At 38.0% G+C, this 27,451-nt stretch overlaps 1 protein-coding gene across 3 annotated transcripts; it reads left to right on the top strand.

Moving 5' to 3' along the window:
* Nucleotides 1-15,917: 15,917 nt before the first annotated feature.
* Nucleotides 15,918-27,155, top strand: LOC132632063 (glutamate synthase 1 [NADH], chloroplastic). 3 transcript variants are annotated; one of them, XM_060347857.1, is made up of 22 exons: nt 15,918-16,743; nt 16,830-16,949; nt 17,452-17,565; nt 17,697-17,849; nt 17,951-18,051; nt 18,136-18,232; nt 18,713-18,822; nt 19,212-19,315; nt 19,438-19,617; nt 19,705-20,048; nt 20,189-20,259; nt 20,347-20,816; nt 20,937-21,806; nt 21,927-22,081; nt 22,374-22,535; nt 22,622-24,229; nt 24,531-24,746; nt 24,843-25,111; nt 25,283-25,588; nt 25,683-25,950; nt 26,176-26,433; nt 26,540-27,155. In XM_060347857.1, the coding sequence occupies exons 1-22, from the start codon at nt 16,351-16,353 to the stop codon at nt 26,795-26,797; spliced, it is 6,627 nt and encodes a 2,208-aa protein (XP_060203840.1). In that variant the 5' UTR covers nt 15,918-16,350; the 3' UTR covers nt 26,798-27,155. The 3 variants fall into 3 exon arrangements, with proteins under 3 accessions (XP_060203840.1, XP_060203842.1, XP_060203843.1); XM_060347859.1 differs by lacking the exons at nt 15,918-16,743; nt 16,830-16,949; nt 17,452-17,565; ... (1 more) ...; nt 17,951-18,051; nt 18,136-18,232 and adding an exon at nt 18,299-18,438; XM_060347860.1 differs by lacking the exons at nt 15,918-16,743; nt 16,830-16,949; nt 17,452-17,565; ... (1 more) ...; nt 17,951-18,051; nt 18,136-18,232 and adding an exon at nt 18,406-18,430.
* Nucleotides 27,156-27,451: the final 296 nt, after the last annotated feature.

Below are 27,451 nucleotides of genomic sequence, written 5' to 3'. Positions count from 1 at the left end.
GGAATTCTTTATTTCTCTTGAGGGATGAAAATACAATGAAGGGAACATCTCTATTTATAGTAGAAAATTGACTTGGTCCTAAAGCTACTAACCCTAATTTCTCTCTTAAAGATCGACATCCATAATAAATGATATTTATTATAACATGACAGAGATCCATAATAAATAATATTTATCTATAACACTCCCCCTTGAATGTCTATTTGATAGATAACGTGTCTCATTAAAACCTTACTAGAAAAAACCCAGTGGCAAAAAAATTTAGTGAAGAAAAAAGAGTACACATTTCTAATAATACGCGTTTTGGATGCCTCATTAAAAACCTTACCAGGAAAACCCAACTAGGACAAAACCTTGGTTAAGGGAAAAAGAGTATAGCGCGCATTAACTCCCCCTGGTGAGAACATCAATCCAAAGCTTGAATCTTTGCATTCCAATCTTGAGCACCATCTTCTCGAAAGTTGCAGTTGGTAGAGACTTGGCGAACAAATCAACCATATTATCACTTGAACCAATCTGTTGCACGTTGATATCACCATTATTTTGGAGATCGTGTGTGAAGAACAACTTTGGTGAAACATGCCTTGTCCTTTTATGAATCCTCTCTTCAATTGGGCTATGTATGCTGCTACATCTTCAGTTTTTGGATAGAGTTGCATCGGCATATAATATTGTTGAAATCACTCCAAGTGCTTTCTTGGCTTCCTTTATAAACATATGTTATCTTTATATGATTTGACTGTCATGTAGAACAACATCGTATGACCGTAATCCCTCGTAGAAATAGATAACATGTTTGGATAGAATATTTTTGTCGACAAATGAATGTTCTGTATATTCAAAAGCTTGACAATATTTGTTAGGATAAACTAAGTCATATCAAGGCTTGCAATTGATCTTATTTCAATATCTCCATGTAGAAGTAAAACTATATCATGCTCATAGTTATAGCAAGATATCTAAATACATCAATTCAATAAAGATGTGGTACTTCAGGACCAAAGAATTCTGCAAGTTTCTCATTTCAACTTCTTTCAACAGATAATCTATTGCTTTTGGAAACTCTTCAAGAGTTCCAGTAATATTCAAGTCATCAACTTGCACAACAAATTGACAGATTGATTTCATAAAGATGTAAGGATAACCGAGTTATTTGTAGCCTTAGTCAATGAAATATTCATTAAGGTGATTAAATCGCATTCACCTTGTTTTATTTAATCCATATAATAATTATGGATAAATTTATACAACCTGTATAAGCTTCAAGCATTTAAAATACTTCAATAATATAAAGATTATCAAGTAAGTCGTATAGGTTGTGAATACATTCATTTGTATTTAAATGGCGGGACATCTTCTATTGTCTAGACTGCAAGTTAAGTAATCTTTACGCTTATCAAGATGCATCATCTCACTTGGCAATTATTTCTACGTCAGTATGCTTTAAGAGACGTAGAGTTAAGATCTTCACAATCTACTAAATATTCCGCGCTATATTGTATTAAAGATATTGTCGACGATATATCATTTGTATCGGTTCGCAATGCGACATAACTTATTGAGATCTCATCACTTCCATTATTTTTAGGTACCTAAACCTCTCATAAGATTTTATGAAGTGTTATGTCGTAAGCTCTTCAAGAGCACATTGCCTCATTATTATGAACATTTTGATCAGTTGCTCCTCTTTCTTTTCAAGGATTATTTTATTTGGAACTGATTGGTCTATCACGCTTCATGCATCTTCTAGACTCTGTCCTTTAGTGACATTAATTTTAAATAGGAGCACTTTGCAGCTGAAATATGAAATTAGTTTTAGGTCAGCAAATACTTCTGGCATTTGACTTGAATTACCTTTGAATGAGGATCAATACTAATGATAATTCATAGCATATTTCTTAGCTGCTTATTCTCTCCCCCTTATGTTAGAAAAACTAACATAAATTTCATCCTTTTTTGAGGAATCCATCTTTGTGCATCATGGTAGATTAATTAATCATATACTGCACATATAAAAATTTGTTAAATGAAAATATCTAGTTCCGGACCTGAACCAATTGTGATGAGAGAATTTATCATAATTTATTGGTTTGAAGCATACAACTGACGTTGTATGCATTCAATATATCATATCTCAGAGTAGCTCATGAAGCTTTGTTCTCATAAGCAATCGTTTAGCTATTTATTAGAGGCAATCAATACTAAACCAACTTGGATATGAATCGACATTATCAAGATGAACTGTTTTGATTACATAATCTAAAAATTATGCTCTTTAAACTCAATTATTTTGAGCAAGCAATTATGTGTATGTCAAACTGCATGTTGACAATAAGTGCACATGTAACCATCTCATAGATGCATCTATTTAATATCACATAACATGTGAATGGTTCCATGTTCACCTTTTATACATATTTTCAGAATTAGAGAATTCAATCCCAATATTAGCTAGTATAATCAACTTATAATGAGAACAAGCAACATAAATAAATTCTTGAAGAATCTTCTAATTCTTCAATATATATTAACTACTCAATCTTCATATCATATTTGAATCGGGATAGCCAAATTGCTCATGCCAACTGACGAACTTATTTATAATAGCAAACAGCAAGTTTACCATGCCATGTGCTATTTGTTTTAGTAAACTTCTAACTTACTATGATATGAATTTTTTTTTGTATCAATAAACTTCTGGTTTACCGTGACATGTGATTTCATCATGCTTATATTTGTGTAGTACAATTTGGAGAATAAAGAGGGTAACCTTTCACATGCATATTTCTTACTCATTATGATTTTGAAGATATTTAATCCTTCAATCATGTATAGCTTCAATATGATAGCCATTACTTTAGTAAACTTCGGGTTTAATACAACTTGTGTTTCGATCATAACAACTTCATTTATTACAATCTAGAACGAATGACATAATACAATAAAAGCTCTTCAAGAGCCTTTAATTTACTTTTCATAATCACATATTGTTTGGACACTACTAGTGCCATGATCTTCTAGATAAATGTTAGCTCTTCGGGAGCCCTTAATTGATTTTGTACTATCAAATATTACCCTAACATCGCAGGTGTCATGACAAAACAAATTGCAACCGAATGAATATTATAAAGACATTCTTAAATTCATAAATGACAAAAAATAAACATTAAGTTATACAATCTTTGATATTTCGATCATCAACTTCTTGTAAATATCTCCTCCAGGGAGAATGTTCATTAACATCTGAATATGTTGTACGTATCAAATTGGCAACCACATAATTATTTCTTTCTTCAGGAAATTTATGTATGAATTGTTATTTCCTTTTGGAAAATCAGCAAGTACACATAGTATATTAATGTGGTTATATTAGAAAGCATTCGACAATATTTGTATCATTTTGCCTTAGAATGATACATAATAAAAGTATCCAAGATGATTTGACCAGCAATGACCATCATACCACAAAATAACATTTATATCCTTTGTTATTTTATCTCTTCGGGAGGTGTGTTGTGGTATATTTTCATTCACTTCGGGGAATGAAACTTGATCATTTAGATGAGCTTTATACATAATTTTCAATAGCTCTTTATTTCTCTCAACCACTAGGAAACACCACCACCAACAACAACAACATACCCAGTGAAATCCCATAATGTGGGGTCTGGGGAGGGTAAAGTGTACGCAGACCTTACCCCTACCTCGGAAGATAGGGAGGTTGTTTTCGAAAGACCCTCGGATCAAGAGAGAACACAACGAGAATGGTTAGATAAGCACAAGCAGTTCAAAGCAAAATGCAAATGAAACTAAATAAAGCGAATAAGTCAAAATGGAGCAGTCTGAAAAAAAGGGAGCAGTAGCTATCACAGATAAATAAGGTAATCGAAGTACAAGAAACAACATATAGTAGCAAGAAACAAAGGACAATAGACTATAGATTGAAACAACGATTACCTACTAGCCTTCTACCCTAATCTGAGTCCTCCAAAACCTCCTATCTAAGGTCATGTCCTCGGTAAGCTGAACCTGCGCCATGTCCAGTCTCAGCACCTCTCCCCAATACTTTTTCGGCCTACCCCAACCTCTTTTGAAATCATCCATAGCTAACCTCTCACACCTCCGCACTGGGGCATCCGTGCCTCTCCTCCTCACATGCCCAAACCATCTCAGCCTCGCTTCCCTCATCTTGTCCTCTACTGATGCTACTCCAACCTTATCCCGGATATCTTCATTCCTAATCCTATCTCGCCAGGTGTGCCCACACATCCATCGCAACATTCTCATTTACGCAACTTTCATCTTTTGGACGTGAGACCTCTTGACTACTCAACACTCTGCCCCGTACAACAAAGTCAGTCTCACAACCACTTTGTAGAACCTGCCTTTAAGTTTTGGTGGGACCTTCTTATCACACAGCACTCCTGAAGCAAGCCTCCATTTCATCCACCCTGCACCAATACGATGTGAGACATCATCGTCAATATCCCCATTTTCTTGTATAATAGACCCAAGATATTCGAAACTTCCTTTCTTTAGGATGGCCTGGGTACCAAGCCTCACTTCCACTCCAGGCTCATATGTCACGTTACTGAACTTGCACTCCATGTACTCTGTCTTGGTCCTACTCAACTTGAACCCTTTAGACTCCAGAGTTTGTCTCCAATCCTCCAGCTTAGCATTCACTCCGCTGCGTGTTTTGTCAATCAAGACTATGTCATCCGCAAATAACATACACCATGGCACCTCACCTTGAATTCGCCGCGTCAGACAATCCATCACTAAGACAAATAAAAATGGGCTAAGAGCTGATCCCTGGTGCAATCCCATCTCCACTGGGAAGTGCTCCGAGTCTCCTCCCGCTGTCCTTACCCTGGTCTTGGCTCCCTCATACATGTCCTTGATCGCCCTAATGTACCTACAGGTACACCTCTGGCCTCCAAGCATCTCCATAAAACCTCTCTTGGCACTTTGTCGTAAGCCTTTTCTAGGTCGACAAAAACTATGTGCAGGTCTTTCTTCCTCTCTCTATACTGCTCCACCAGTCTCCTCACAAGATGGATGGCTTCTGTAGTCAAGCGCCCCGACATGAATCCGAGCTGGTTCTCTGAAATGGACACGCCTCTTCTCACCCTCATCTCCATCACCCTTTCCCACACTTTCATAGTGTGGCTTAGCAGCTTGATCACTCTATAGTTGTTGCAACTTTGAATATCACCCTTGTTCTTATACAAAGGAACCATCATACTCCACCTCCATTCCTCAGGCATCTTCGCCGTCTTAAAAATAACATTAAACAATCCAGTCAACCACTCTAAACCTGCCCTGCCCGCACTCTTCCGAAACTCCACTGGGATCTCATCAGTACCGGTAGCTCTTCTCCTATACATCCTGCGAACAACACCCTTAACCTCCTCCACATTTATACTCCCACCCTCGTCGCCCACCACGACGACCTCTCGAGACTCCCAGAACATCTCTAGCTGCTTCCCTAATGCAGCTCGCCGTCCTATCCCACATACTGCTCGCGTCCCCCCGACTCTCCTAAGCCCCCATAGCCATCAACTTCTCCCCCATCTCCTGGGCACTCGACAAAGTCAGACTCCTCCACCTGATCCTTAGCCGGTCATCCCCAACCCTCTTCTTCTTCTTCTTCCTTGTAATCCCCAAATCCATCACCAAAAGCTTATGCTGGGTCGTAAGGTTCTCACTCGGAATAACCTTACAGTCTTTACAAAGACCTTTATCCTCTTTTCTGAGGAGCAAAAAGTCTATCTGCGTCGCAACCGACAAACTATGAAAGGTTACCAAGTGCTGCTCCCTCTTCGGAAAACTCGAGTTGGCTACCATCAATCCAAAAGCTTTAGCGAAATCCAGAAGTGAGACTCCTCCTCTATTCCTGACTCCGAGGCCGAAACCTCCATGCTCATCATCATAACCCCCCAAGGTTGAGCTGATGTGTCCATTGAAATCTCCTTCCTATGAATAACTTCTCGGTGGGCGGTATACCTCCCACCACTTCGTCCAAATCCTCCCAAAAGCACCTCTTCTCCTCTTCGTCCAAGCCTGCTTGTGGCGCGTAAGCACTAATTATGCTCAAGGTAAACCCTTCCACAACTAACTTAACCGCCATCATCCGGTCATTGACCCTCCTAACCTTTACGACCTGGTTCTTTATCTCACTATCTACTAAAATGCCTACCCCATTCCTATACATTGACTTACCTGAGAACCATAACTTATACCCGTCCACATCCTTAGATTTAGATCCTACCCATTTGATCTCTTAGACGCAAGTTATATTAATCCTGCTCTCCTTAAGAATCTTAACTAGCTCTATGGACTTCCCCGTCAAAGTCCCAATGTTCCAAGACCCTACTCTCAACCTAAACGCTCCCTGACCCAACTTACCCCCTCTAACCCTAGCCCCCATCCCCGACCAAGAACATGACTCTAGTCTACCATCGCTCACTAAAGCCACTAAGGGAAATAAAAGCAAATCAAAGATTTATCTAAAACAAACAAGAATCAATACTAAAGCACAGTTATCAAAAGACTATATGCAAGTCAGGTTACTACGACAAGAAAGATAGCACTATAAGCTAAAGGAATAAAGGAATAAAGGCAAGAATGTAACGTCAAGAGTAAAGAATGTGCAGCAGGAAAGATTTAATAAGGTTAAAAAACACATGAATTAATATGAGCCACCAGAGGTACCAAATCCAGGTGAAAAAAATTTAAAAATATATATATAAAAAAAACCTGTTCACTGCCGGAGTTACTGTTCACCGCCGGAGTTACTGTTTTGGATGGAAACCTACTGGCGGGGGTTTTTAGGTGCAGAAACGAGAAGACAAGAGGCAAAAAAGCAAAGAAAAGAGAAGAGAAGAGAAAAGGGGAGGAGAGAAAAGAAGGAGATCTGGCCGGAAAAATGCCCTATACCCGCCGGCGCTAGAAGGGGGAGAGGGTTGAGTACCTGAAGAGGGGGTTCGCTGCCAGGAAGGAGGGGGGTGGGGTGGGGTGGGGTGGGGTGGGGAGTTGTAAACTTACCGTTGAGAGAAAGGGGGAGAGAGAGAGAGAGAGGGAGAGAGAGGGGAGAGAGAGGGGAGAGAGAGACGCTTCAATATATTTCTCAAAACCTTTTTCTGCTTGTTAAAAGTCATACCAATATTTCTAGCCCACCAAAATACATATAGAACCATTTCTTAGTAGTACATCCCAACACTTTAAGAAAATTACAGCAAATTAAATTAAACATTTCCTTCGTTATTTTGCCACCTTAAATAACTAAAATCGAAGCTTGCAGAAAAACAAGAAAAACCTTTACATGCATTATAAAGTCACAACATATTTTGGGGAGAAAACTACATTATTTACTACTTTAGAAGTAAATTTCAAAGTTGAATTTTTTCGAGAGTAAAGTTCAAAGTCTAATTACTTCAAGAATAAATTTTTAAAGTTTTACTAAAACAGGAGTAAATTTAAAGCTCTACTATTTCGGGAGTAAATTTTAGTATTTTACTACTTCATGAGTAAATTTTTCAAAAGTTTACTTGTTACACCTCGGAAATTTTTCCGTACTTGTGTGATGAGTAGAACAATGAAGGGCTTGAGTGTATGATGTTTTACTAAGTCGGGAATGGCTAATTATGAATTTTTGGGAATAAGAAGGTTGCGGAAAATTTTCAGCTCAGTGGTCGTAAAGGGCACTATACGGCCCGTAAAGTGATTTACGAACCATATAGTGCAATCGTCCTCCAGCCTTCTAAAATCTCAAAGTTTCTGCCAAGTGATGAAATGGCTAAACACGACTTGGAGGACGGCCCGTAAACCTCGGTCGTAAACCGCCATGTCCCTCAGCCAAACTTTCTGTTTCTGGGATGATTAAAAACGATCATGGAGGACGGACCGTAAACCTCGGTCGTAAACTGCCATGTCCCTCAGCCAAACTTTCTGTTTCTGGGATGATTAAAAACGATCATGGAGGACGGACCGTAAACCACAATACGGTCCGTAAACTGTGGTTTACGACCACTGTTCATCCCGACAATTTTTCATTAAAGATCAGTTTTGTGATTATTAAAAGGAACTTAGGCTTCATTTCATTTCATTATTCTTCCATACAACTCAAGAATGCTCTAGAACTCTCCAAATATTTCCTCCATAAGAATTCAAGAGAATCAAAGGGAACATCAAGATCAACACCACTAAATTCATGAAAACAAGTGTAAGAACACATCAAAGGATCATCCAAGTCAAGAAATCCTTAAAAGGGTGGAACTAGGGTTTTGGCTAAGTGAAGTATTTCAACTCAAGGCCTGTTCAATCATCAATTAAGGTATGTTTCATGACTATACCACGTGATTCAAGGTGTTGGAAGGCTTAGATACTTAAAATGTAGAAGAACATAGGAATGGGTCATTATTGAGTGAATAGTGACATAAATGAATGATAGTGGAATTGAATCATGAATGTTAAAGTGTGTGAGTACAAATACGATATAAATGATGTTTATAACGTGAAACAAGTAGTAAATGCACGAAAGCACTAAGGTGAGCTATAGGGAGAAATATGGGAAAATTGGAGGAAAATGGTAGATTTTGCTAATGGTGCATAAATGATGATTTTGATTGCGATATTGCGAATAGCATTGTGAATGTTGGGGGTAGATATAGAACATGGGAAAAGTAGTATAAACGAAGGAAGTACTGCCCAAATTTTCCTAGAACTAGCGATCCGTTCTTGTAGTTAATTAACTAATGTAATACGAATTCTCTCATGAAGGTGACGACGTGGTATCGAAGGAGAATAAGTGGGCAACAACTTAGCTAAACGGCAAGGTATATGAGGCTAGTCCTTTCTTTCCAATGGCATGAATCTTATAGTCCGAATTACCATCTTTCCATGAGCTCCTACATTCTAAAAAGTTAAATGCCTATATGAGATAAGTTATACGATATGATGATGCTAGGATGATGATGATGTTAGTCCTTGCCTACACTCACCTTATGTACTAGTCCTTTCAAGGTGAGGCAGAATGTCCGTAATTGCTCCATAAAGTAATCGGGGGGTCACGACCTTACGTCACCCCGATAGAGTAAAGTTGTTCTCAAACCTTACGCATGTGCTATGATAAGATAAGTATTTTACAATGAGTACATTTTTACGATTATTTTATGATAAGCATGGCATGAGCATTGCATACCGGGCCTAGTTGGCCAGGTAGACACCGCTTCGGCGGGCGGCGATACGGATACACCACGACCTTAGGGCGCAGGCAGACACCACTAGTGGGCGGCATGAGATGGTACCCCGGACGCAGGCTTATATTATTGATTATCACACCGTTCCGACATGGGCGGGCAGCTTGCATATGATGCATACATGTTACAATGATAAGTATGAGTAAGACAACATGCATTATTCCATTTATGATTATCGGTCAGATCCATATGCTTTATATTGATGCTCTCATTATATTATTGATGCCTTTCTTCATTGTTCATGCCTCTCATACTCAGTACAATATTCGTACTGACGTCCCTTCTTTGGACGCTGTGTTCATGCCCACAGGTAGACAAGGAGGCGAGCTTGATCCAGATACTTAGGAGTTGTCAGCTGTTGAGAGCACTCCATTGTTCGGAGGTGCTTATAATTTCTCTTTGGTATACATGTATATATATATATTGGGCACGACGGAGTCTTGTTCCGTCTATGTATTCATTATGACAGTAGAGGCTCGTAGATACGTAGTGTGGTCAGGTGGTCTCAAAAGATGCTATTATTATGTATATATTATTTTGATGGCCGAGAGACATATGTATATAAAGTACTTATGTTTTGATACAAATTATGTTTCCTATACTTTCATGCGTAAAACTGGCAAAAGATCATTAAACGAGTAAAATAAGTAGTAGAGTGAGCGGTGCTCGGTATCTAGCTCCGGGTACCCGTCGCGGCCCCTAGTTGGGTCGTGACATTACTATTTCACGATTTAAGAATAAAATATTCAGAATATTTCTACTCAATTATTCTACCTCTTCTGGAGGTGAGGCGTGATATTTTCACAACCAAGAATATGTCTGTATTTATAATCATTACTAAAGATCATCACATTCACTTCAGGGAATGAATCTGTATTTATAACATTTATCAAAAGTTCTCATTCTTCAACAATGGAACATAATTATCTGAACGTGCCTTAACCACATTAAATTATGATAGCTTAGAATCTCTTTAAGATGTTGCTACTTCAGGAGTAAATCGAGGCATGCATATTATATAGAGAATTTATTTTCTATCATATTTTGAATTGTAACCACAACATGAAGCGTATAAGATTATGTTGGGCATTAATGTGTAATGGCATTAATGTGTTATGAATGGGAAATGGAGGAGAAAATGAAAATTTTGAATTAATCCCTTTGTTTTATGGATGAAGCATTTCTCCCACATTGGTAGTGGAAAGGGAAGTTCTTGTGCTTATATGTAAAAGCATTCCTTCTAGTTGCTAAATGGTTAAAAAGAGGTTCTCCCCTCACGCCGTCGTCATCACTCGGCTCGACTTTGGATTTGGATTTGGTCAAATGATCAGATTGATTGATAATCTTTTTGGACCAGATTTTCTTAATTTTAATTATTAATCATTATTTAATTATTAATTAATTATCCAAATCATGACCCGGTTTATGACCCGGATCCGCGCACCTGACCCGTTCTCTTTCCCGGATTAAATTTAATCCATCGTTTTTAACAGGACTGTTCCAAACATTTTAAGAAACAGTGCCTCAATAGCTATAAATTCCTACTGATACTCAGATTTTTCCTTACGAATTTTCTGACTTTCTAATCTTCTTGTACTCTCTTAAACTTTCTGTGTGCTTTACTGCCGTCGAGTGGTTCGCAGTTCGCCGAAGTTTTTTGTACCGATACACTGGTGAGTAAATCGTTCTATCCTGGGAGGATATATTCCACAACCTCGGGTATATTGAGGGGAATAATTTCCTTAAGGACACATTGTGCATTTAGTGTGCTCGATTTGATTCTTAAATATATTTTCAAATCATGGTTTGAAACCATGGTGTCAAACCATGACTGAAAACGCACGTCCAAACACTGGTTTGAAACCATGGTTTCAAACCATGATTTGAAAATTGATGGCCAAACGCCTACTGAAATGGTCATTCATAATACTTTATAAATCTAGATAAGATTTTAAAAAAAATCATAAAAATAAATAGTTTTTGCGAAAAACAGTTTGTGTTTGATCAATTAATTTGGAAAACATTTTTGAGCAGCAATTAGTGCTTGACCAAGTTTTTAAAAAACACTTCTAAATGTTTTTTTCTCAAAAAAAAAAAAAAACTTTTGGGCAAAAAATATTTTTTTAGCTTCAGATACTTCTTAAAATCACTTATTTTATCTTAAAAACTTGACCAAATATATATATATTTTTTTTAAATAAGCACTTATTAAGAAAAAAAAAAAATGGCCAAACTGGCTATTAGCCTTCCTACTGCGGCCGCCGAGAAACAAAACGTATAATAAAGAGACGACAAATGCGAAATGAGATGTGGAAAGCTAATTTAGAAGGAAAGTCACGCGTATCGTCAATGTTATGACTTTTTCCTGTCTTGATACTTGTACTGAAATCACCTTGAGTCTAATGAATCTTCGAGAATGCGTGTAATAGAAGGACCATTATCGTTTCTTTCCCAACTGTTGGACAAGAAAAAAAGTTTCATTTTAACTATTGGCTGCATAAAACTAACGGCAGTTTGTCACTCGCGCAAACCATTGGCCGCGTCTTTTTCATTTTTTTTTAACTGTTTTTATTCATTTCGTCATCGAGCTCGTCACCTTTTGTCAATTACGTGTTTCTTTAAATTGTGAATGTGAAGATATTTATAATAATTATCTCATCACTAACGCGAATTAATTAGCAATTGCGAAATCAAATTTAATATGTACACACACATATATGGTTATATGATTTTTTTGATGAATTGAGTGTAATTAGCGATTTAGCATTAAAGTTTTAAAAACAATAATACAGTCAAACCTCTCTATAATAGCAGCGTTTGTCCGAAAATTTTTTGGCTACTATAGTGAGGTGCTGTTATGTATGTATAATAGCATTTGATGTTTAGATCTCATTTAGTTGTTATAAACAAAAGTACGCAAAAGATTATTTTTCTATACTTTTATGTTACGTATAAACGAAAACAATATACTTGTTAATTTTAAAATCCCAACTGATTTTCATAGCTAATTAATTAAAAATTGAAAAGACTAATAAATCCATAACTAGTTGTACCATACCGATAACGAATCTAAGGGATATACGCATTTAATATTAATTGAGAATTTGAATATTTCAAGTTTCTCGTAAGAATTTTATAATTATAGGTTATTTCGTAAATTTCAGTCTCTTAGTGATAATATAACGCTTGAATTGGCGAACAATTTTGGCCAAACTTTTAGCAAAAGAGAATTCAACGGGAGAAATAGATATTTGGCCCTTTACAATTTTTTTTTTTTTTTTTTAACTTTTATGACCTTTTTTACAAGAGATCTTCATTTTTTACACATCAAAAGATCTGTCTGGGAGCTTAACAGTTGACTTTTCTATCACCCCAAGTAATAGTTGGCTCTTAACAATAACTTTTATTTTTACACATAATATATTTCTGACAAAATATTGCTGCTATAGAGAGGTAATGTTACAAAAAGTGTACTATTATAATGAATGCCACTGCTGTGATAGGTAGATAGCTGTTATAGAGAAGTAAAATATAACATCAAAAATCGGTTTCGGAGAAATCAAGTCGTTATAGTGAAACGTTGTTATAACGAATGACAATTATAGAGATGTTTGACTGTACTAATGACTTCTAAGTTTTATGTCACACCTTACCCACTATTAACGTGAGACAATCGGCTGTTTCATTTACTACTATCCAAACCCTTGATTGGCTCAAACGTATAATCAGGGGCGGATCCAGTGTAATGAATGTGGGTTCCCGGGAACCCACACCCGATAGCCCGAACCTTGTATTTATATTGGGAGTCTGTTAATTATATAACAAATTGCTAGTTCGGAACCCATTACTAAAAGAAGTTGGTGGCTCAACGACAACGAACGAACCTTGATTCAACGCTCATGTTCTTGATGTAGGATCAATTCCCCTTGGAGTCTTTTTGTCCGAATTTGCATATTAGTTCATTTTACTAGGAACCCACAAGCTTAAAATCCTGAATTCGCCTCTGTGTATAATACCCAATAATCCTACCCAGTAGATAACTTCTTTGTTTGCTCATCTGTTATTAAGGAAATTGACAGCATCACAATACACTGACTATAAATTATGTTTTATCTCTTATGTATATCAATATCACAATTCAGAAGTGCTTAGAGATTTCTACACTTTTGTTTTGTTTTGTTTTTACTATTATATATGTGGAAGTTGCATATTCTTATATACTCTTTCATAATTTTAGGTTTGTTTAAAACAGATTAACTAAGTTAAGTCAACAAAGTCAATAATAAAAGTATAATTCCAATTGAGTGTTGTTAATTGGAATGACCGGAACCGTCGATGTTCGGTCTGTATAAAACTGATGAAAGTCTATTCCTGTTGTTCAAGCATAAGATTGACTGATTATTAATTCTAAGTAAAAGAATATATAATTATTCAATATTATTACTAAGAAATAGATTGTTAATAGTTACGAGTACTATGAAAATTGAATTCTGTGCAATTTAATGTTCTAGGAATACAACAGGGTATAATAATTTAATTTTAATAATCTGATCGAAAAAAAAAATGGTAGTAGTTAATTTTTACAACTTTATCTACCAATAAAAAATCCAAAAAGAAAAAAAAATGATGCAGTATTCCGTAAATGTAATTAAACTAGATTAATAAATTCAGAAAACAATACAAACTTCTTTTGTGGTAAGAATTTAATTGACCTAAAACCTTCTCAACAGTCCGTTGGTCAAGTCGGACGTAGACGGTTTCAGTCATTTTCAGCTGAGAAAAAACATCGGGTCCCACAAAGAGAAAATAAAGAAGCTGAAAACATGTTGATAATCAAAAAAAATTACCGTGCCGAGCCGCGGAGGCTTGGGACCGAGCCTAGAGGCGGCTATAAATAGCATTCTATTTTAACCCAACACCGCAAACCTCTACGGCAAATCGCGGCCGACGGTGCGGCCTCACCATGAGCTGTTGTCGCGTGCCACATAGGAGGCTCCTCTTTGCACACGTGGCAAGAAGAAGTTTGAGTAGGCGTTTGGCTGAAACTAATATACAGTCTTTTTATAATGAAAATATTTTGTAAATCAATAGTAGTATTTGTTTCTACAATTTTGTTCATTTTTCTAAGTTTCAAATTGAAATTAAAAGTTTGAAGTTGAAAATCTAATTTTAAGGAGTATTTCAAGTAAATAAGATTGACTAATAAAATTATAGAAACTGATACTGTAGATAAACAAAAAACTTATCTCACCAAATATCAATTTATATTCAAGTGAGATTGTTTATTTCCGAATATAAAATACTTAAAGTACTAGCTTTTTATTTTAATATAAGATATTATCCAGACAGCCCCTACTTTTATTAAGGTAAGGATCGACAAAAATATTTTTACATTCCATCTACATCAAATCATACATTAGTATCCGTAATATATTTTGAACCGTAAAAAATGAATTGATGGATACATAGTAAGTTATAAAGTTTATGGATCAAAATAATTTATATATCTCAATTTCACTTTTAAAAATCAAAATGTTTCTACGAATAATAGACATTCTCTTTTATATCTCAACCGACTTTTTTAAATGACTATTTATATTTTATGTTATTAACCTTTATCTTTTTCTTATTTTAACATATGTTATGAACTTACCTATAGAGCAAATAAATATTATTTTTAGTTTAAGAAAAGGTAAGAAATACTAATCAAACGTATAAAGTTAATAACGTTCGACAATGAAAAAACAACGGAATAAAAATAACTTGCTGGTATCAAAGATTTTTATGAACAACGATCAAACCTCAAAACTATATTTATTTAATAGAGAAAAAAAATGCTTAAGAACTTTGTAAACATATAGTCAACGTGAGTAATACAAATAATTATTATAAATAAAGTTAAATTTCATAGTAAATTTCAAAAAGACTCTCTCTCTACACACACATACACACACTTTAAATGAATTTTTAATTACACTTTAATTTTTTTCATTAATAACAATCAGAATTTAAAATTCTATATACATGATAAAGAATATGAAAGAATGAATTTTAACACACACATATGCACAGAGAAAAGAAAGTGAAATACATATATACATACATTTTTTTGCATGTAATATTAAAATAACACCCGTAAGCTAATACTTATTATAATACTTTTTTCTCTTTGTAATGTTAATAAAGTGAAATTATAATAAAAATATAAAATTATTTGAAATATACCTAGGTAATGTATGATATAACAAAGACATTACTAACTAGGGATTAAAATTGTAAAAGGTATATGAGAGAAAAATATGTATTATTCAGTGATGGAGGAAGAGTTCAATTTTTTTCAAAAATGGAAGGTTGTAAACGATTTTCATCCCAAAATTTGCAGATAAGATATATATCATTCATTACTCCGCATTTCACGAGTTAAATTATAAAGGTTAAGAAGATAGAAACACAACACAGTCCTCGTTTATCATCAGTGGTAGATTTGGTTTAAAACACGCATAAACGTTTTTCTTCATATCTTCGAGAAAAAAAAAAAAAAAGGACAACACAGTCAAGTGGGACCCATTTCAACCCACCCCCTACTGGCAACTTGTACCTCCTATCTCTCATCTATCTATCTATAAATACAAACACAAAGCCAACTCGCCCATTCCCCAATACGTAGAAGAGTGCAGAGCTCCGCCACCTACCCTGTGACGCTGTAGTCTCTCTCTCTTTTCCCCCATTTTCGTCTGTGTGTAAAACAATCCCTTTTCCGGCTACTTCTTGAAAAGTTCTCTTGGATAAGGATTACCCTTTTTTATGCTATATATATATCCACCGCCAACTTGCCATATATACGCCGCCTCTTCCTTCAAACCCTTTTTATTTATTCGTGATCTGCTAAAAAATCGGCTGATTTGATCTTCCTAAACAACGAATCTGAGATTTTCCTTCACGCTTTAAGAATCTTGGTTCCATCAAAACGCTTTGTTTATTCATACAGATCTCAACTTTTTCGTTTTTTTTTTGGGTAAAAAAGTGTCTGTACCTCTATATATAAAAAATCTATCTTAAAAGACTGGTAAAACTTGGTGTTTTAAACATGTCGATTGCTTCAAGTTCTGTACTTCAGACCAAAAACAATGGCTTGGTTATACCATCACCGGTTAAGAGTCTTGTGGGCCATCAATTGAATGCTATGCCTTTGGGACGGGTCGGTGTTGGTATGGGCCGAACCCTGGCCGCTAGAAGCTCGCTGATTACCGGTTTCGAGAACAAGTTTTACGGAGCCAAACTTCGGGCTTCGGGCTCTGAAAGGTTGCACCTCTGGCAATCAGACGGGCCGGGCCGGGCTCCTAAGCTAAGGGTCGTGGTGCGTTCTGCATTGTCTCAGGTTCCGGAAAAGCCTCTCGGGCTTTACGATCCGTCGTTCGATAAGGACTCTTGTGGGGTCGGGTTTGTTGCTGAACTTTCCGGTGAAAGTAGCCGTAAAACGGTAAAAAAAAAAACTTTAAAGTCTCCTTTTTTGATGTTTCTGTTTAGGTCTGTAATAATGTTTATGTTTTTTGGTGATATGTGTAGGTTACTGATGCTGTTGAGATGTTAGTGAGGATGTCTCATAGAGGCGCGTGTGGATGTGAGACTAATACAGGAGATGGTGCTGGTATTCTTGTGGCTTTGCCTCATGACTTCTACAAGGAGGTAATTTAATTTTACTGCTTTTGTTTAAGATCATTTTTACTCAATTGATGTTCTTGAAACCTATTATGACTTATTTATTTGATGCTTGCTTCTTTGTTTTTGTACTGTTTATGGGTGTGAGGGGAATTGTTATGTTGGTATGCTAATTATCATTTTTGGTGGTATTCTAAATATTTATCAAAAAATAAATATTGCATCCTTTTTCTTAATATGTGGAATTTATTTTAATCTTCCGGATTTTGTGAAATTAATACTAGGAAAATAACCAGAGAGAGATTGTTAATTTCTGAGAGACAAGGAAAGAGATTGGTAATTGAAGAAGTAATAATAAAGAGGATATTCTTTTCATTTATGTGTTCTTTTTGAAATTGTTGTTGATACATACATATTTATTTGACAACAAAAAATAGACTATTAATGAGAATTGAATACTGAAAGCATTTGTAGCTTGAAATCCGAACTAACCCTTTGTTGTTGTGTGTATCTTTTGTACTTTCATCAGGTAGCTAGTGAGGCGGGATTTGAGCTACCACCAGCTGGGCAATATGCAGTTGGTATGTTCTTCCTGCCTACCTCTGACAGCAGAAGGGAGCAAAGCAAAATTGTATTTACTAAGGTGAACTCCGGCTCTATCGATGATTTAGTGAAGGACTTAGTATTTAGTTAGGTCAATTACGTTATTATGTTTTCTGATTATCTTTTTTGATTTTTTCTGATTATCTTTTTTGATTCTTTGTTCTTCGACAGGTGGCTGAGTCGCTTGGACATACAGTTCTTGGATGGCGTCCAGTCCCTACAGATAATTCAGGACTGGGTAAGTCTGCTTTGCAGACGGAGCCCATCATTGAGCAAGTATTTCTGACACCGACTCCTCGGTCAAAGGTTGATTTTGAGCGTCAGGTAGTTGTCTGTTACTGAAGTAGTATATTTGTTAGTACTTAATATTTATTTAACCTATCAACTATCATCCACCGTCCGTTCTGAACACGTTCCTTCTACAGATGTATATTTTGAGGAGGGTCTCAATGGTAGCTATCCGAGCTGCTTTAAACCTCCAACATGGTGGCGTGAAAGATTTCTATATATGCTCTCTTTCATCAAGGTTTGTTTCGGAGAGTCAGAATACATTACTCTTTGCTGTGAAGTGCTGTGGCTAATTTTTGAAATTGTATGTGCTTTAATGCAGGACTGTTGTTTACAAAGGTCAGTTGAAGCCTAATCAGTTGAAGGAATACTACTATGCAGATTTGGGCAATGAAAGGTTTACGAGCTACATGGCCCTGGTAAATATTTTATCCATTCTCTTTTAATTTGTACACTGACTCCATACTTCAACAACGAACAGCATTGGATCAACCAGTAAACTGAAGAGATGCAAGGTTGAGGAATGACTTCTGAGGCATTGAAGTTTGTAATGATCTCTTAAGTTCTTCCACTCCCTTGATCACAATTTGAATTTGGATGCCCGTTTGGACTCTTTGGTGAGTTGGTAAGGAAACTCATTATGAAGTAAATAATGTGCCCTGCTCTCTGCCATCTGTTCTTAACGATAAAACCTCCACTTAAATCATGTGGAGGAATTTGTGTGTGTGCTCAAGGTTAGACTAGGGTTCAATGTGATGTGTCCTGTCACTGCCACAATCTTCAAAGTGTCTGAGCTCAATTATGTCTGCGTTCAGAAGACATATCTCAGCATCTTGTTTTTTTCTTTTCTGGAAATTGGATCTTCCAAATTTAAATTCTTTTGGGTGTTTCTGGTGTAGGTGCATTCTAGGTTCTCTACAAATACCTTCCCTAGTTGGGATCGTGCTCAGCCTATGCGTGTCTTGGGCCATAATGGTGAAATTAACACACTTCGAGGCAATGTGAACTGGTAAGTTCCCTTCAGAATTGCATTTTGTAGTACAGTATATGCAGAGCTTAATGTAACTCATTTAAGATTGATATGCAGAGCTTAATGCAACTCATTTAAGATTGATATTCTGAACTGCAGAGATAGTTTAGATAATTTGGTTTCACTGAAAGATGCACATGATTGATTCCTCCCTTTTGCATCAAATATCTTCTGTTGTTCCCTTTGTATTCTGGAGTATCATATTGACTGTATATTGGCTCGCATGCCTTCCCAGGAGCTGAGGAAGAATCTTACATAAAATTCCGTTATTTTACTTTTATTGCTTTGTTTCCTGTTAATTTGTCATCTGCATTGATTTGTTCTGGGCTTTGGCTATTTTGTTTGACTCGTTACTTTTGTCTATTCAGGATGAGGGCTCGCGAGGGTCTTCTTAAATGCAAAGAGCTTGGCCTTTCAAAGACGGAAATGAAAAAGCTCTTGCCCATTGTTGATGCCAGTTCATCTGACTCAGGTTCATATACTACCTCTCTGCACCTCAGAACAGTCAACATCTGAACCTGCTGTAGTTAATTTTCCTCCTAGCAGATATTTGTCTTGATTGTCCAATATCTGATTTTGATCTCCATTTATCAGGAGCTTTTGACGGTGTACTTGAGCTACTGCTTAGAGCTGGTAGAAGCCTCCCAGAAGCTGTAATGATGATGATTCCTGAAGCCTGGCAAAATGACAAGAACATGGATTCATCCCGGAAGGCATTGTATGAATATTTTTCAGCCCTCATGGAACCATGGGATGGACCTGCTCTTATATCATGTATGTAATAGACTTCAAGGAATTAGCAGATCCCTTACACGTATGAGGTATTATAGTGTTTGCTTAATGTGGAAATCTGCCTTGCAGTTACTGATGGGCGCTATCTTGGAGCTACGTTAGATCGGAATGGTCTGCGTCCAGGTCGCTTTTATGTCACATACAGTGGCAGGGTTATTATGGCAAGTGAAGTTGGAGTAGTTGATATCCCACCTGAAGATGTATCCAGAAAAGGTAGACTAAACCCTGGAATGATGCTTCTGGTGGACTTTGAGAACCATGTTGTTGTAGATGATGATGCTTTGAAGCAGCAGTACTCTCTTGCTAGACCTTATGGACAGTGGCTTAAAAAGCAAAAGATAGAGCTGAAAGACATTGTTGACTCTGTAAATTATTCCTACAGGGTCCCTCCACCCATTGCTGGAGTTTTGCCTGTGAGTGTTGTGTCTCATACTAATTTAGTTCCTCTAGATCTCTTGTTATTGCCCCTTTCTCTGCTGTTAATTGTGCTTGTTGTTATTAGTTGTTCTTTAAGTGCCTTTTTATTTATCAATCTGTTCTTCTAAAATTTTAGGCGGCAGGTGATGATGACAGTATGGAAAATATGGGTCTTCACGGTTTATTGGCTCCATTAAAGGCCTTCGGGTATGTCTCTTTTGCCAAAGACTGAAAATACCTCAGAATTTTTTTTAATGTGGAGAAAGTAGTTTAATCACTGACCTATTTATGCAGTTACACTATAGAGGCCTTAGAAATGCTGCTACTCCCAATGGCAAAAGATGGCGTTGAAGCTCTTGGTTCAATGGGGAATGATGCTCCATTGGCAGTGATGTCTAATAGAGAGAAACTTACATTTGAGTATTTCAAGCAGATGTTTGCTCAAGTCACAAACCCTCCTATTGATCCTATCAGGGAAAAAATTGTTACCTCTATGCAATGTATGGTTGGTCCTGAAGGAGATCTTTCAGAGACCACTGAAGAACAATGTCACCGCCTCTCACTCAAGGGGCCTCTTTTGTCCATTGAAGAAATGGAAGCTGTGAAGAAGATGAACTACAGAGGGTGGCGCAGTAAGGTTCTTGATATTACCTTCTCCAGAGACCGTGGTACAAAAGGTCTAGAGGAGACCTTAGACAAGATCTGCTCTGAAGCGCACAATGCAATTCAGGAGGGTTATACAGCAATCGTACTTTCTGACAGAGGTACCAATCTTTTCAGAAAGCTACTCTTATTCTTGGTTTCTTAAATCTGTCATTCCGCTGTACGTAGGTTCTTATCTCTTTTATCACATAGCATTAACATTTACTTCTTAACCTTCGTAGCCTTCTCGCCGAAGCGTGTTGCTGTGAGCTCGTTATTGGCTGTTGGTGCTGTCCATCATCATTTAGTTAAAAAGCTTGAGCGAACTCGTGTTGCATTGATTGTTGAATCTGCTGAGCCACGAGAAGTACACCATTTCTGTACATTGGTAGGATTTGGTGCTGATGCTATCTGCCCTTATCTGGCCGTAGAAGCTATATGGAGACTACAGGTTGATGGAAAAATCCCACCCAAGTCGACTGGCGAGTTTCATTCCAAGGACGAGCTTGTCAAGAAATACTTCAAAGCAAGTAATTATGGCATGCAGAAGGTTCTTGCAAAAATGGGCATATCAACATTGGCATCGTACAAGGGTGCTCAGATTTTTGAGGCAGTTGGCCTTTCAACAGAAGTGATGGAGCGGTGTTTCAGTGGAACTCCTAGCAGAGTGGAGGGTGCAACTTTTGACGCACTTGCCAAAGATGCACTCAAGCTGCATGAACTTGCATTTCCATCACGAGCCTTGGCTCCAGGGAGTGCAGAAGCTGTGGCACTCCCTAATCCTGGTGATTATCATTGGAGAAAAGGTGGTGAGATTCACCTTAATGATCCACTTGCCATTGCAAAATTGCAGGAGGCTGCACGATCTAATAGTGTAGCTGCCTACAAAGAATATTCTAAGCGTGTACAGGAACTAAATAGACAATGTAATTTGAGGGGACTTTTGAAATTCAAGGAGGGAGAGGTGAAAGTTCCTTTAGAAGAAGTTGAACCAGCAAGTGAGATCGTAAAACGTTTTGTCACTGGAGCCATGAGTTATGGATCAATCTCCTTGGAGGCACACACTACTCTTGCTGTGGCAATGAACAAACTTGGGGGCAAATCTAACACAGGTATGTTGGGCTTATATGGAATGTTGACAATGATCTTTCATTTGTGAGGGTACCATTTCTTACCCTTGGGTAGTGGAATTTCTTTACTGTAAGATGAAAGCTGTACCTACTTTTGAACAGGTGAGGGTGGTGAGCAGCCTTCTCGGATGGAGCCTCTTCCCGATGGTTCCAGGAACCCAAAAAGAAGTGCAATTAAGCAGGTTGCAAGTGGTAGATTTGGAGTCTCAAGTTATTACCTCACAAATGCTGACGAGCTACAAATAAAAATGGCTCAGGTACACTTTACATGCGCACTGCAATATATTTCATTTATGGTTATTTTCCTTCATCGTCACGTTTGTATTATGTGTTGGTCCATTCCTATCAGATCCTGTATTCCAATTGGAATAGAGGTTTCTCTTGTTTATGAATTTATGTTCATGGACAGATGATGCTGCATCTGCAATGCACCTATAGGTGTCTTTGCCTCTTTAACTGAAACCTGCATTTGGCATTTGGTGAGATAAATATGAACAGTAAAGTTTTCCGTGTATGTGTCAAACACATCTATTCACTTATATTTTGCAGGGAGCCAAGCCTGGAGAAGGGGGTGAACTTCCTGGACACAAGGTCATTGGTGACATAGCTGTCACTAGGAACTCCACAGCTGGAGTTGGACTTATTAGTCCTCCTCCTCATCATGATATCTACTCGATTGAGGATCTTGCGCAGTTGATTCATGATCTTAAGGTATTAAAATCTCGTCTTTGTACGATGAAAGTACTTCCTGATTTATTATTCAATGATCCTGAGATATTGCCCTATTATGCCTACAGAATGCAAATCCAGGGGCACGTGTTAGTGTCAAGTTGGTTTCTGAAGCTGGTGTTGGGGTTATTGCCAGCGGCGTTGTCAAGGGACATGCTGATCATGTCTTGATCTCAGGTCATGATGGAGGGACTGGTGCCTCAAGATGGACTGGCATCAAGAGTGCCGGGCTTCCGTGGGAACTTGGTCTTGCAGAGACACATCAAACTTTAGTGGCTAATGACCTCCGTGGCCGAACAGTGCTTCAAACGGATGGCCAATTGAAAACTGGAAGAGATGTAGCTGTTGCTGCTCTTCTTGGTGCAGAGGAGTTTGGTTTCAGCACTGCTCCTCTCATAACACTTGGCTGCATAATGATGCGAAAATGCCACAAAAACACTTGCCCTGTGGGGATTGCCACTCAAGATCCAATTCTTCGGGAGAAGTTCGCTGGAGAACCAGAACATGTCATAAATTTCTTCTTCATGCTGGCAGAGGAAGTGAGAGAAATCATGTCTCAACTTGGTTTTAGAACACTTACTGAAATGGTTGGCCGTTCAGACATGCTTGAAATGGATAAAGATTTAGTCAAGGACAATGACAAACTGAAGAACATTGATCTATCCCTACTGCTTCGACCTGCTGCTGATATCCGGCCTGAAGCTGCCCAATATTGTATACAGAAACAGGATCATGGTTTGGACATGGCTTTAGATAACAACTTAATTGCCCTTTCGAAAGCTGCTTTGGAGAGAAGTCTTCCTGTTTATATTGAAAGTCCAGTCTGTAATGTAAATCGTGCTGTTGGAACTATGCTAAGTCATGAGGTGACCAAGCGTTATCACCTCGAAGGACTTCCTGCAGACACCATTCACATCAAGCTTAATGGAAGTGCAGGACAGAGTCTGGGGGCTTTTCTTTGCCCTGGCATCACGTTAGAGCTTGAAGGAGACAGCAATGATTATGTTGGTAAAGGTTTATCGGGGGGCAAAGTCATTGTTTATCCTCCAAAAGGAAGCAAGTTTGACCCCCAGGAAAATATTGTGATTGGAAATGTAGCTCTTTATGGGGCAACAAGTGGGGAGGCATACTTTAATGGGATGGCGGCAGAAAGATTTTGTGTTCGTAACTCGGGGGCCAAAGCTGTTGTAGAAGGTGTTGGTGATCATGGCTGTGAGTATATGACTGGCGGTACAGTTGTTGTGCTTGGAAAAACTGGAAGAAACTTTGCTGCTGGTATGAGTGGTGGCGTTGCCTATGTTCTTGACTTGGATTCCAAGTTCCACTCTCGTTGTAATTCAGAGCTGGTTGATCTGGATAAAGTTGAAGAAGAAGATGATATCATGACTTTGAAGATGATGATACAACAACACCAGCGTCACACAAACAGCCAACTGGCGAAAGAAGTTCTTGCTGACTTTGATAATCTTTTGCCTAGATTCATCAAGGTCTTCCCTAGAGATTATAAACGTGTTCTTGCAAGCATGAAAAGGGAGGAAGCTACTGAAGCAGCAAAAGAACGTAAAGAACGTGCCATCAAGGAAGTGGAGGAGCAAGAAGAGGCAGAGTTGAAGGAGAAAGATGCATTTGAAGAGCTGAAGAAGTTAGCAGCTGCATCTAAGGATGGATCCAGTCAGGTTAGTTCATCTATGGAGTATTGGAGTTTCTAATAGAGCTGCCTTGGAATTCCCGTTGTATTATTTCATCATATTTCAGAAAGATTCTATATTTTCTATAGATAGCTTATGAATGCAGATATATATTATATATATTAAAGCATCTTTGCACTTTTTATTTGGGAAGAAAGCTTCTGTGTATCGGAAACCTGACTTGTCCATTGATTTACTTTATTGTCTTTGGCATCACATGTGGATATCTAGATGCTGTGAGATGCTTTACAATATGTACTGCAGTCTTATATATGTATTGTCTTTGCAGGTTGAAGAGGAGAAAACATTGAAGAGGCCCACCCAAGTTGCTGATGCTGTCAAGCATAGAGGTTTTGTCGCTTATGAGCGAGAGGGCGTGTCATACAGGGATCCAAATGTTCGGATGAAGGACTGGAAAGAGGTTATGGAAGAGTCAAAACCCAGTCCACTCCTTACGACACAGTCTGCTCGCTGCATGGACTGTGGAACTCCTTTTTGTCATCAGGTAATTTTAATGATGGAATATGTGGTGATTGTTACACATAATGAAATACAAACGGCCAAAATCTGAGTCGACTATGTTATGTAAAATATTTTGCAGGAGAACTCGGGATGTCCTCTTGGAAACAAAATACCAGAATTCAATGAGTTAGTGTATCAGAATAGATGGCGTGAAGCACTGGATAGGCTTCTTGAGACAAACAACTTCCCTGAGTTCACTGGTCGGGTGTGCCCCGCACCTTGTGAAGGGTCTTGTGTGCTTGGTATCATTGAGAATCCAGTTTCTATTAAAAGCATTGAATGTGCCATTATTGACAAAGCTTTTGATGAAGGGTGGATGGTGCCACGACCTCCTTCTGAGAGAACTGGGTATGGGTTCATCACTTGCTTGCACTGTACCACACAAACACACCCCCATCCTACTTTATGCCTGAAAAAAGTTGTGCTTGTACTGACCGATTTTTATAGTAGTTAGCTTTGATGGTTAGCTCACATACATAACTTTGATAGCTCACATTCTAATTGTTCTCATTCTGACAGGAAAAGAGTCGCCATTGTTGGAAGTGGACCCTCAGGCCTGGCTGCTGCTGATCAGTTAAATAGATTGGGTCATACTGTCACCGTGTTTGAACGTGCTGATAGGATTGGTGGTCTGATGATGTATGGAGTGCCCAACATGAAAACTGACAAAATTGATGTCGTTCAGAGGCGGGTTGACCTTATGGAGAAGGAAGGGGTGAAATTTGTGGTCAATGCAAATGTTGGAAATGATACTGTGTACTCCTTGGATCGCCTTCGTGAAGATCACGATGCACTTGTTTTGGCTGTTGGAGCCACAAAGCCAAGGTGAGTACCATGGATAGTATCGTATCAATTTTAGTTCAGTGTCCTTTCTGAATTAGTAATTGCTCACTCAAACTACTTGTTGACTTATTGGTAGGGACCTTCCTGTTCCTGGACGAGAGCTCTCAGGAGTCCATTTCGCCATGGAGTTCCTTCATGCAAACACAAAAAGTTTGCTTGATAGCAATCTGCAGGATGGAAAATACATTTCAGCCATGGGCAAGAAGGTGGTTGTTATTGGTGGAGGCGACACTGGAACAGATTGCATAGGAACATCTATTCGCCATGGCTGCACCAGTGTAGTTAATCTAGAGCTTCTCCCTCAGCCACCAAACACTAGGGCTCCTGGAAATCCTTGGCCACAGGTTTAATCTAGAGCTTCTTATTCAATTAGATGCTTGCTTTATGATTATCATGAATAAATTTTGGGGGAACTGCGCTTTTATACTAAATCAGGAAAGTTTCTAGAATTGGCTTTATAGTCCCGAGTTAGAATTATAAAGTGTGATCATGGAACTTTTCGTTCACAATTTTTTCATCAACTTCCTGAATTTCCTTGTGACCCGTCCTTTGCTTTTCTTTGTTGGCAGTGGCCTCGTATCTTCCGTGTAGATTATGGGCATCAGGAAGCTGCTGCTAAGTTTGGTAAGGATCCGAGATCCTACGAGGTTTTGACCAAGCGCTTCATTGGAGATGAGAACGGAAATGTGAAAGGATTGGAGGTGATACGTGTACAATGGGAGAAAGATGCCAGTGGAAGATTCCAATTCAAGGAAGTAGAAGGCTCTGAAGAAATTATCGGGGCTGATCTGGTTCTGCTAGCCATGGGGTTCCTGGGTCCTGAATTGGTTAGTATTTAATGTGACTTCCATTTAATTTCCTCTTTCTTCGTGGTGCTCCGAGGATAGTTAAGTAAATATTAACTGGTTGTTCTCGTGTTTGATTTTTGTTCAGACAATAGCAGACAAACTGGGACTAGACAAGGACAACAGGTCTAACTTCAAGGCTGATTATGGACGCTTCTCGACAAGTGTGGATGGAGTGTTTGCAGCAGGAGACTGTCGCAGGGGACAGTCTTTGGTGGTGTGGGCCATCTCCGAAGGGCGGCAAGCAGCTACTCAGGTTGACAAGTTTCTCATGAAGGATGACGAGGACGTTGATGTGGCCAGCCAACAAGAATTTGTCAAGAAGCAGCAAACAGTCGTGACATAAGACACTTGCAAAAAACAAATGAATAACGACATTATGGGGTAGAGGGTCTTTTGGGATTTTCCTTAAAATGGTATCCCAGGAAAAGAAGCACATAGTTAAATCAAAAGCTGAGGCAATTCAGCTGTGGAATATAGGATAGGGATTAGTTGAGAATTTCTAATTCTTTTTTTTTGGGGGGGGGGGGGGTTGTTGGGGGATAGTATTTTGTTTTTTTTTTTGCTGCATCTTGGTTGTTGATAAACTATATTATTGCCGTGTTGGTGTTTGGAGGGTAGCTCCAGCTCAGGCTAGAGGAAAAATAATATGTACAGTTCGTTTGTGCAAAATTTCCTTCTAAATTAATATGGGTTTCTAGTTATTTCGCAAGTTTTTCTGTTTAGTCATTGAGCATTTCACATCTAGAAGAATCTGTTTGGATTCATTCACTATGTTAGAGTTGTGTTATCTTATATTTATTGGATTTGGGACATAAAACAAGTGAAATTGCAAAATGAAGCATACACTAGGATCTGAACTAGAATAAATTGGACAGATGTCCTCCAAAACATACTTTTAAATATGTTATCCTCAATGCTCATCATACCGGTGCTGAATGGACCCTATGAGATTTATCTTTTTTTTTTTTTTTCATTTTGACAGTTATATTAACAAAAA

The sequence above is a fragment of the Lycium barbarum genome, chromosome 3 (genome assembly GCF_019175385.1).
Source record: "Lycium barbarum isolate Lr01 chromosome 3, ASM1917538v2, whole genome shotgun sequence".
NCBI classification, from domain to species: domain Eukaryota; kingdom Viridiplantae; phylum Streptophyta; class Magnoliopsida; order Solanales; family Solanaceae; genus Lycium; species Lycium barbarum.
The sequence above is the reverse complement of the archived record's forward strand: the minus strand, read 5'-3'. Positions and strand labels throughout refer to the sequence as shown.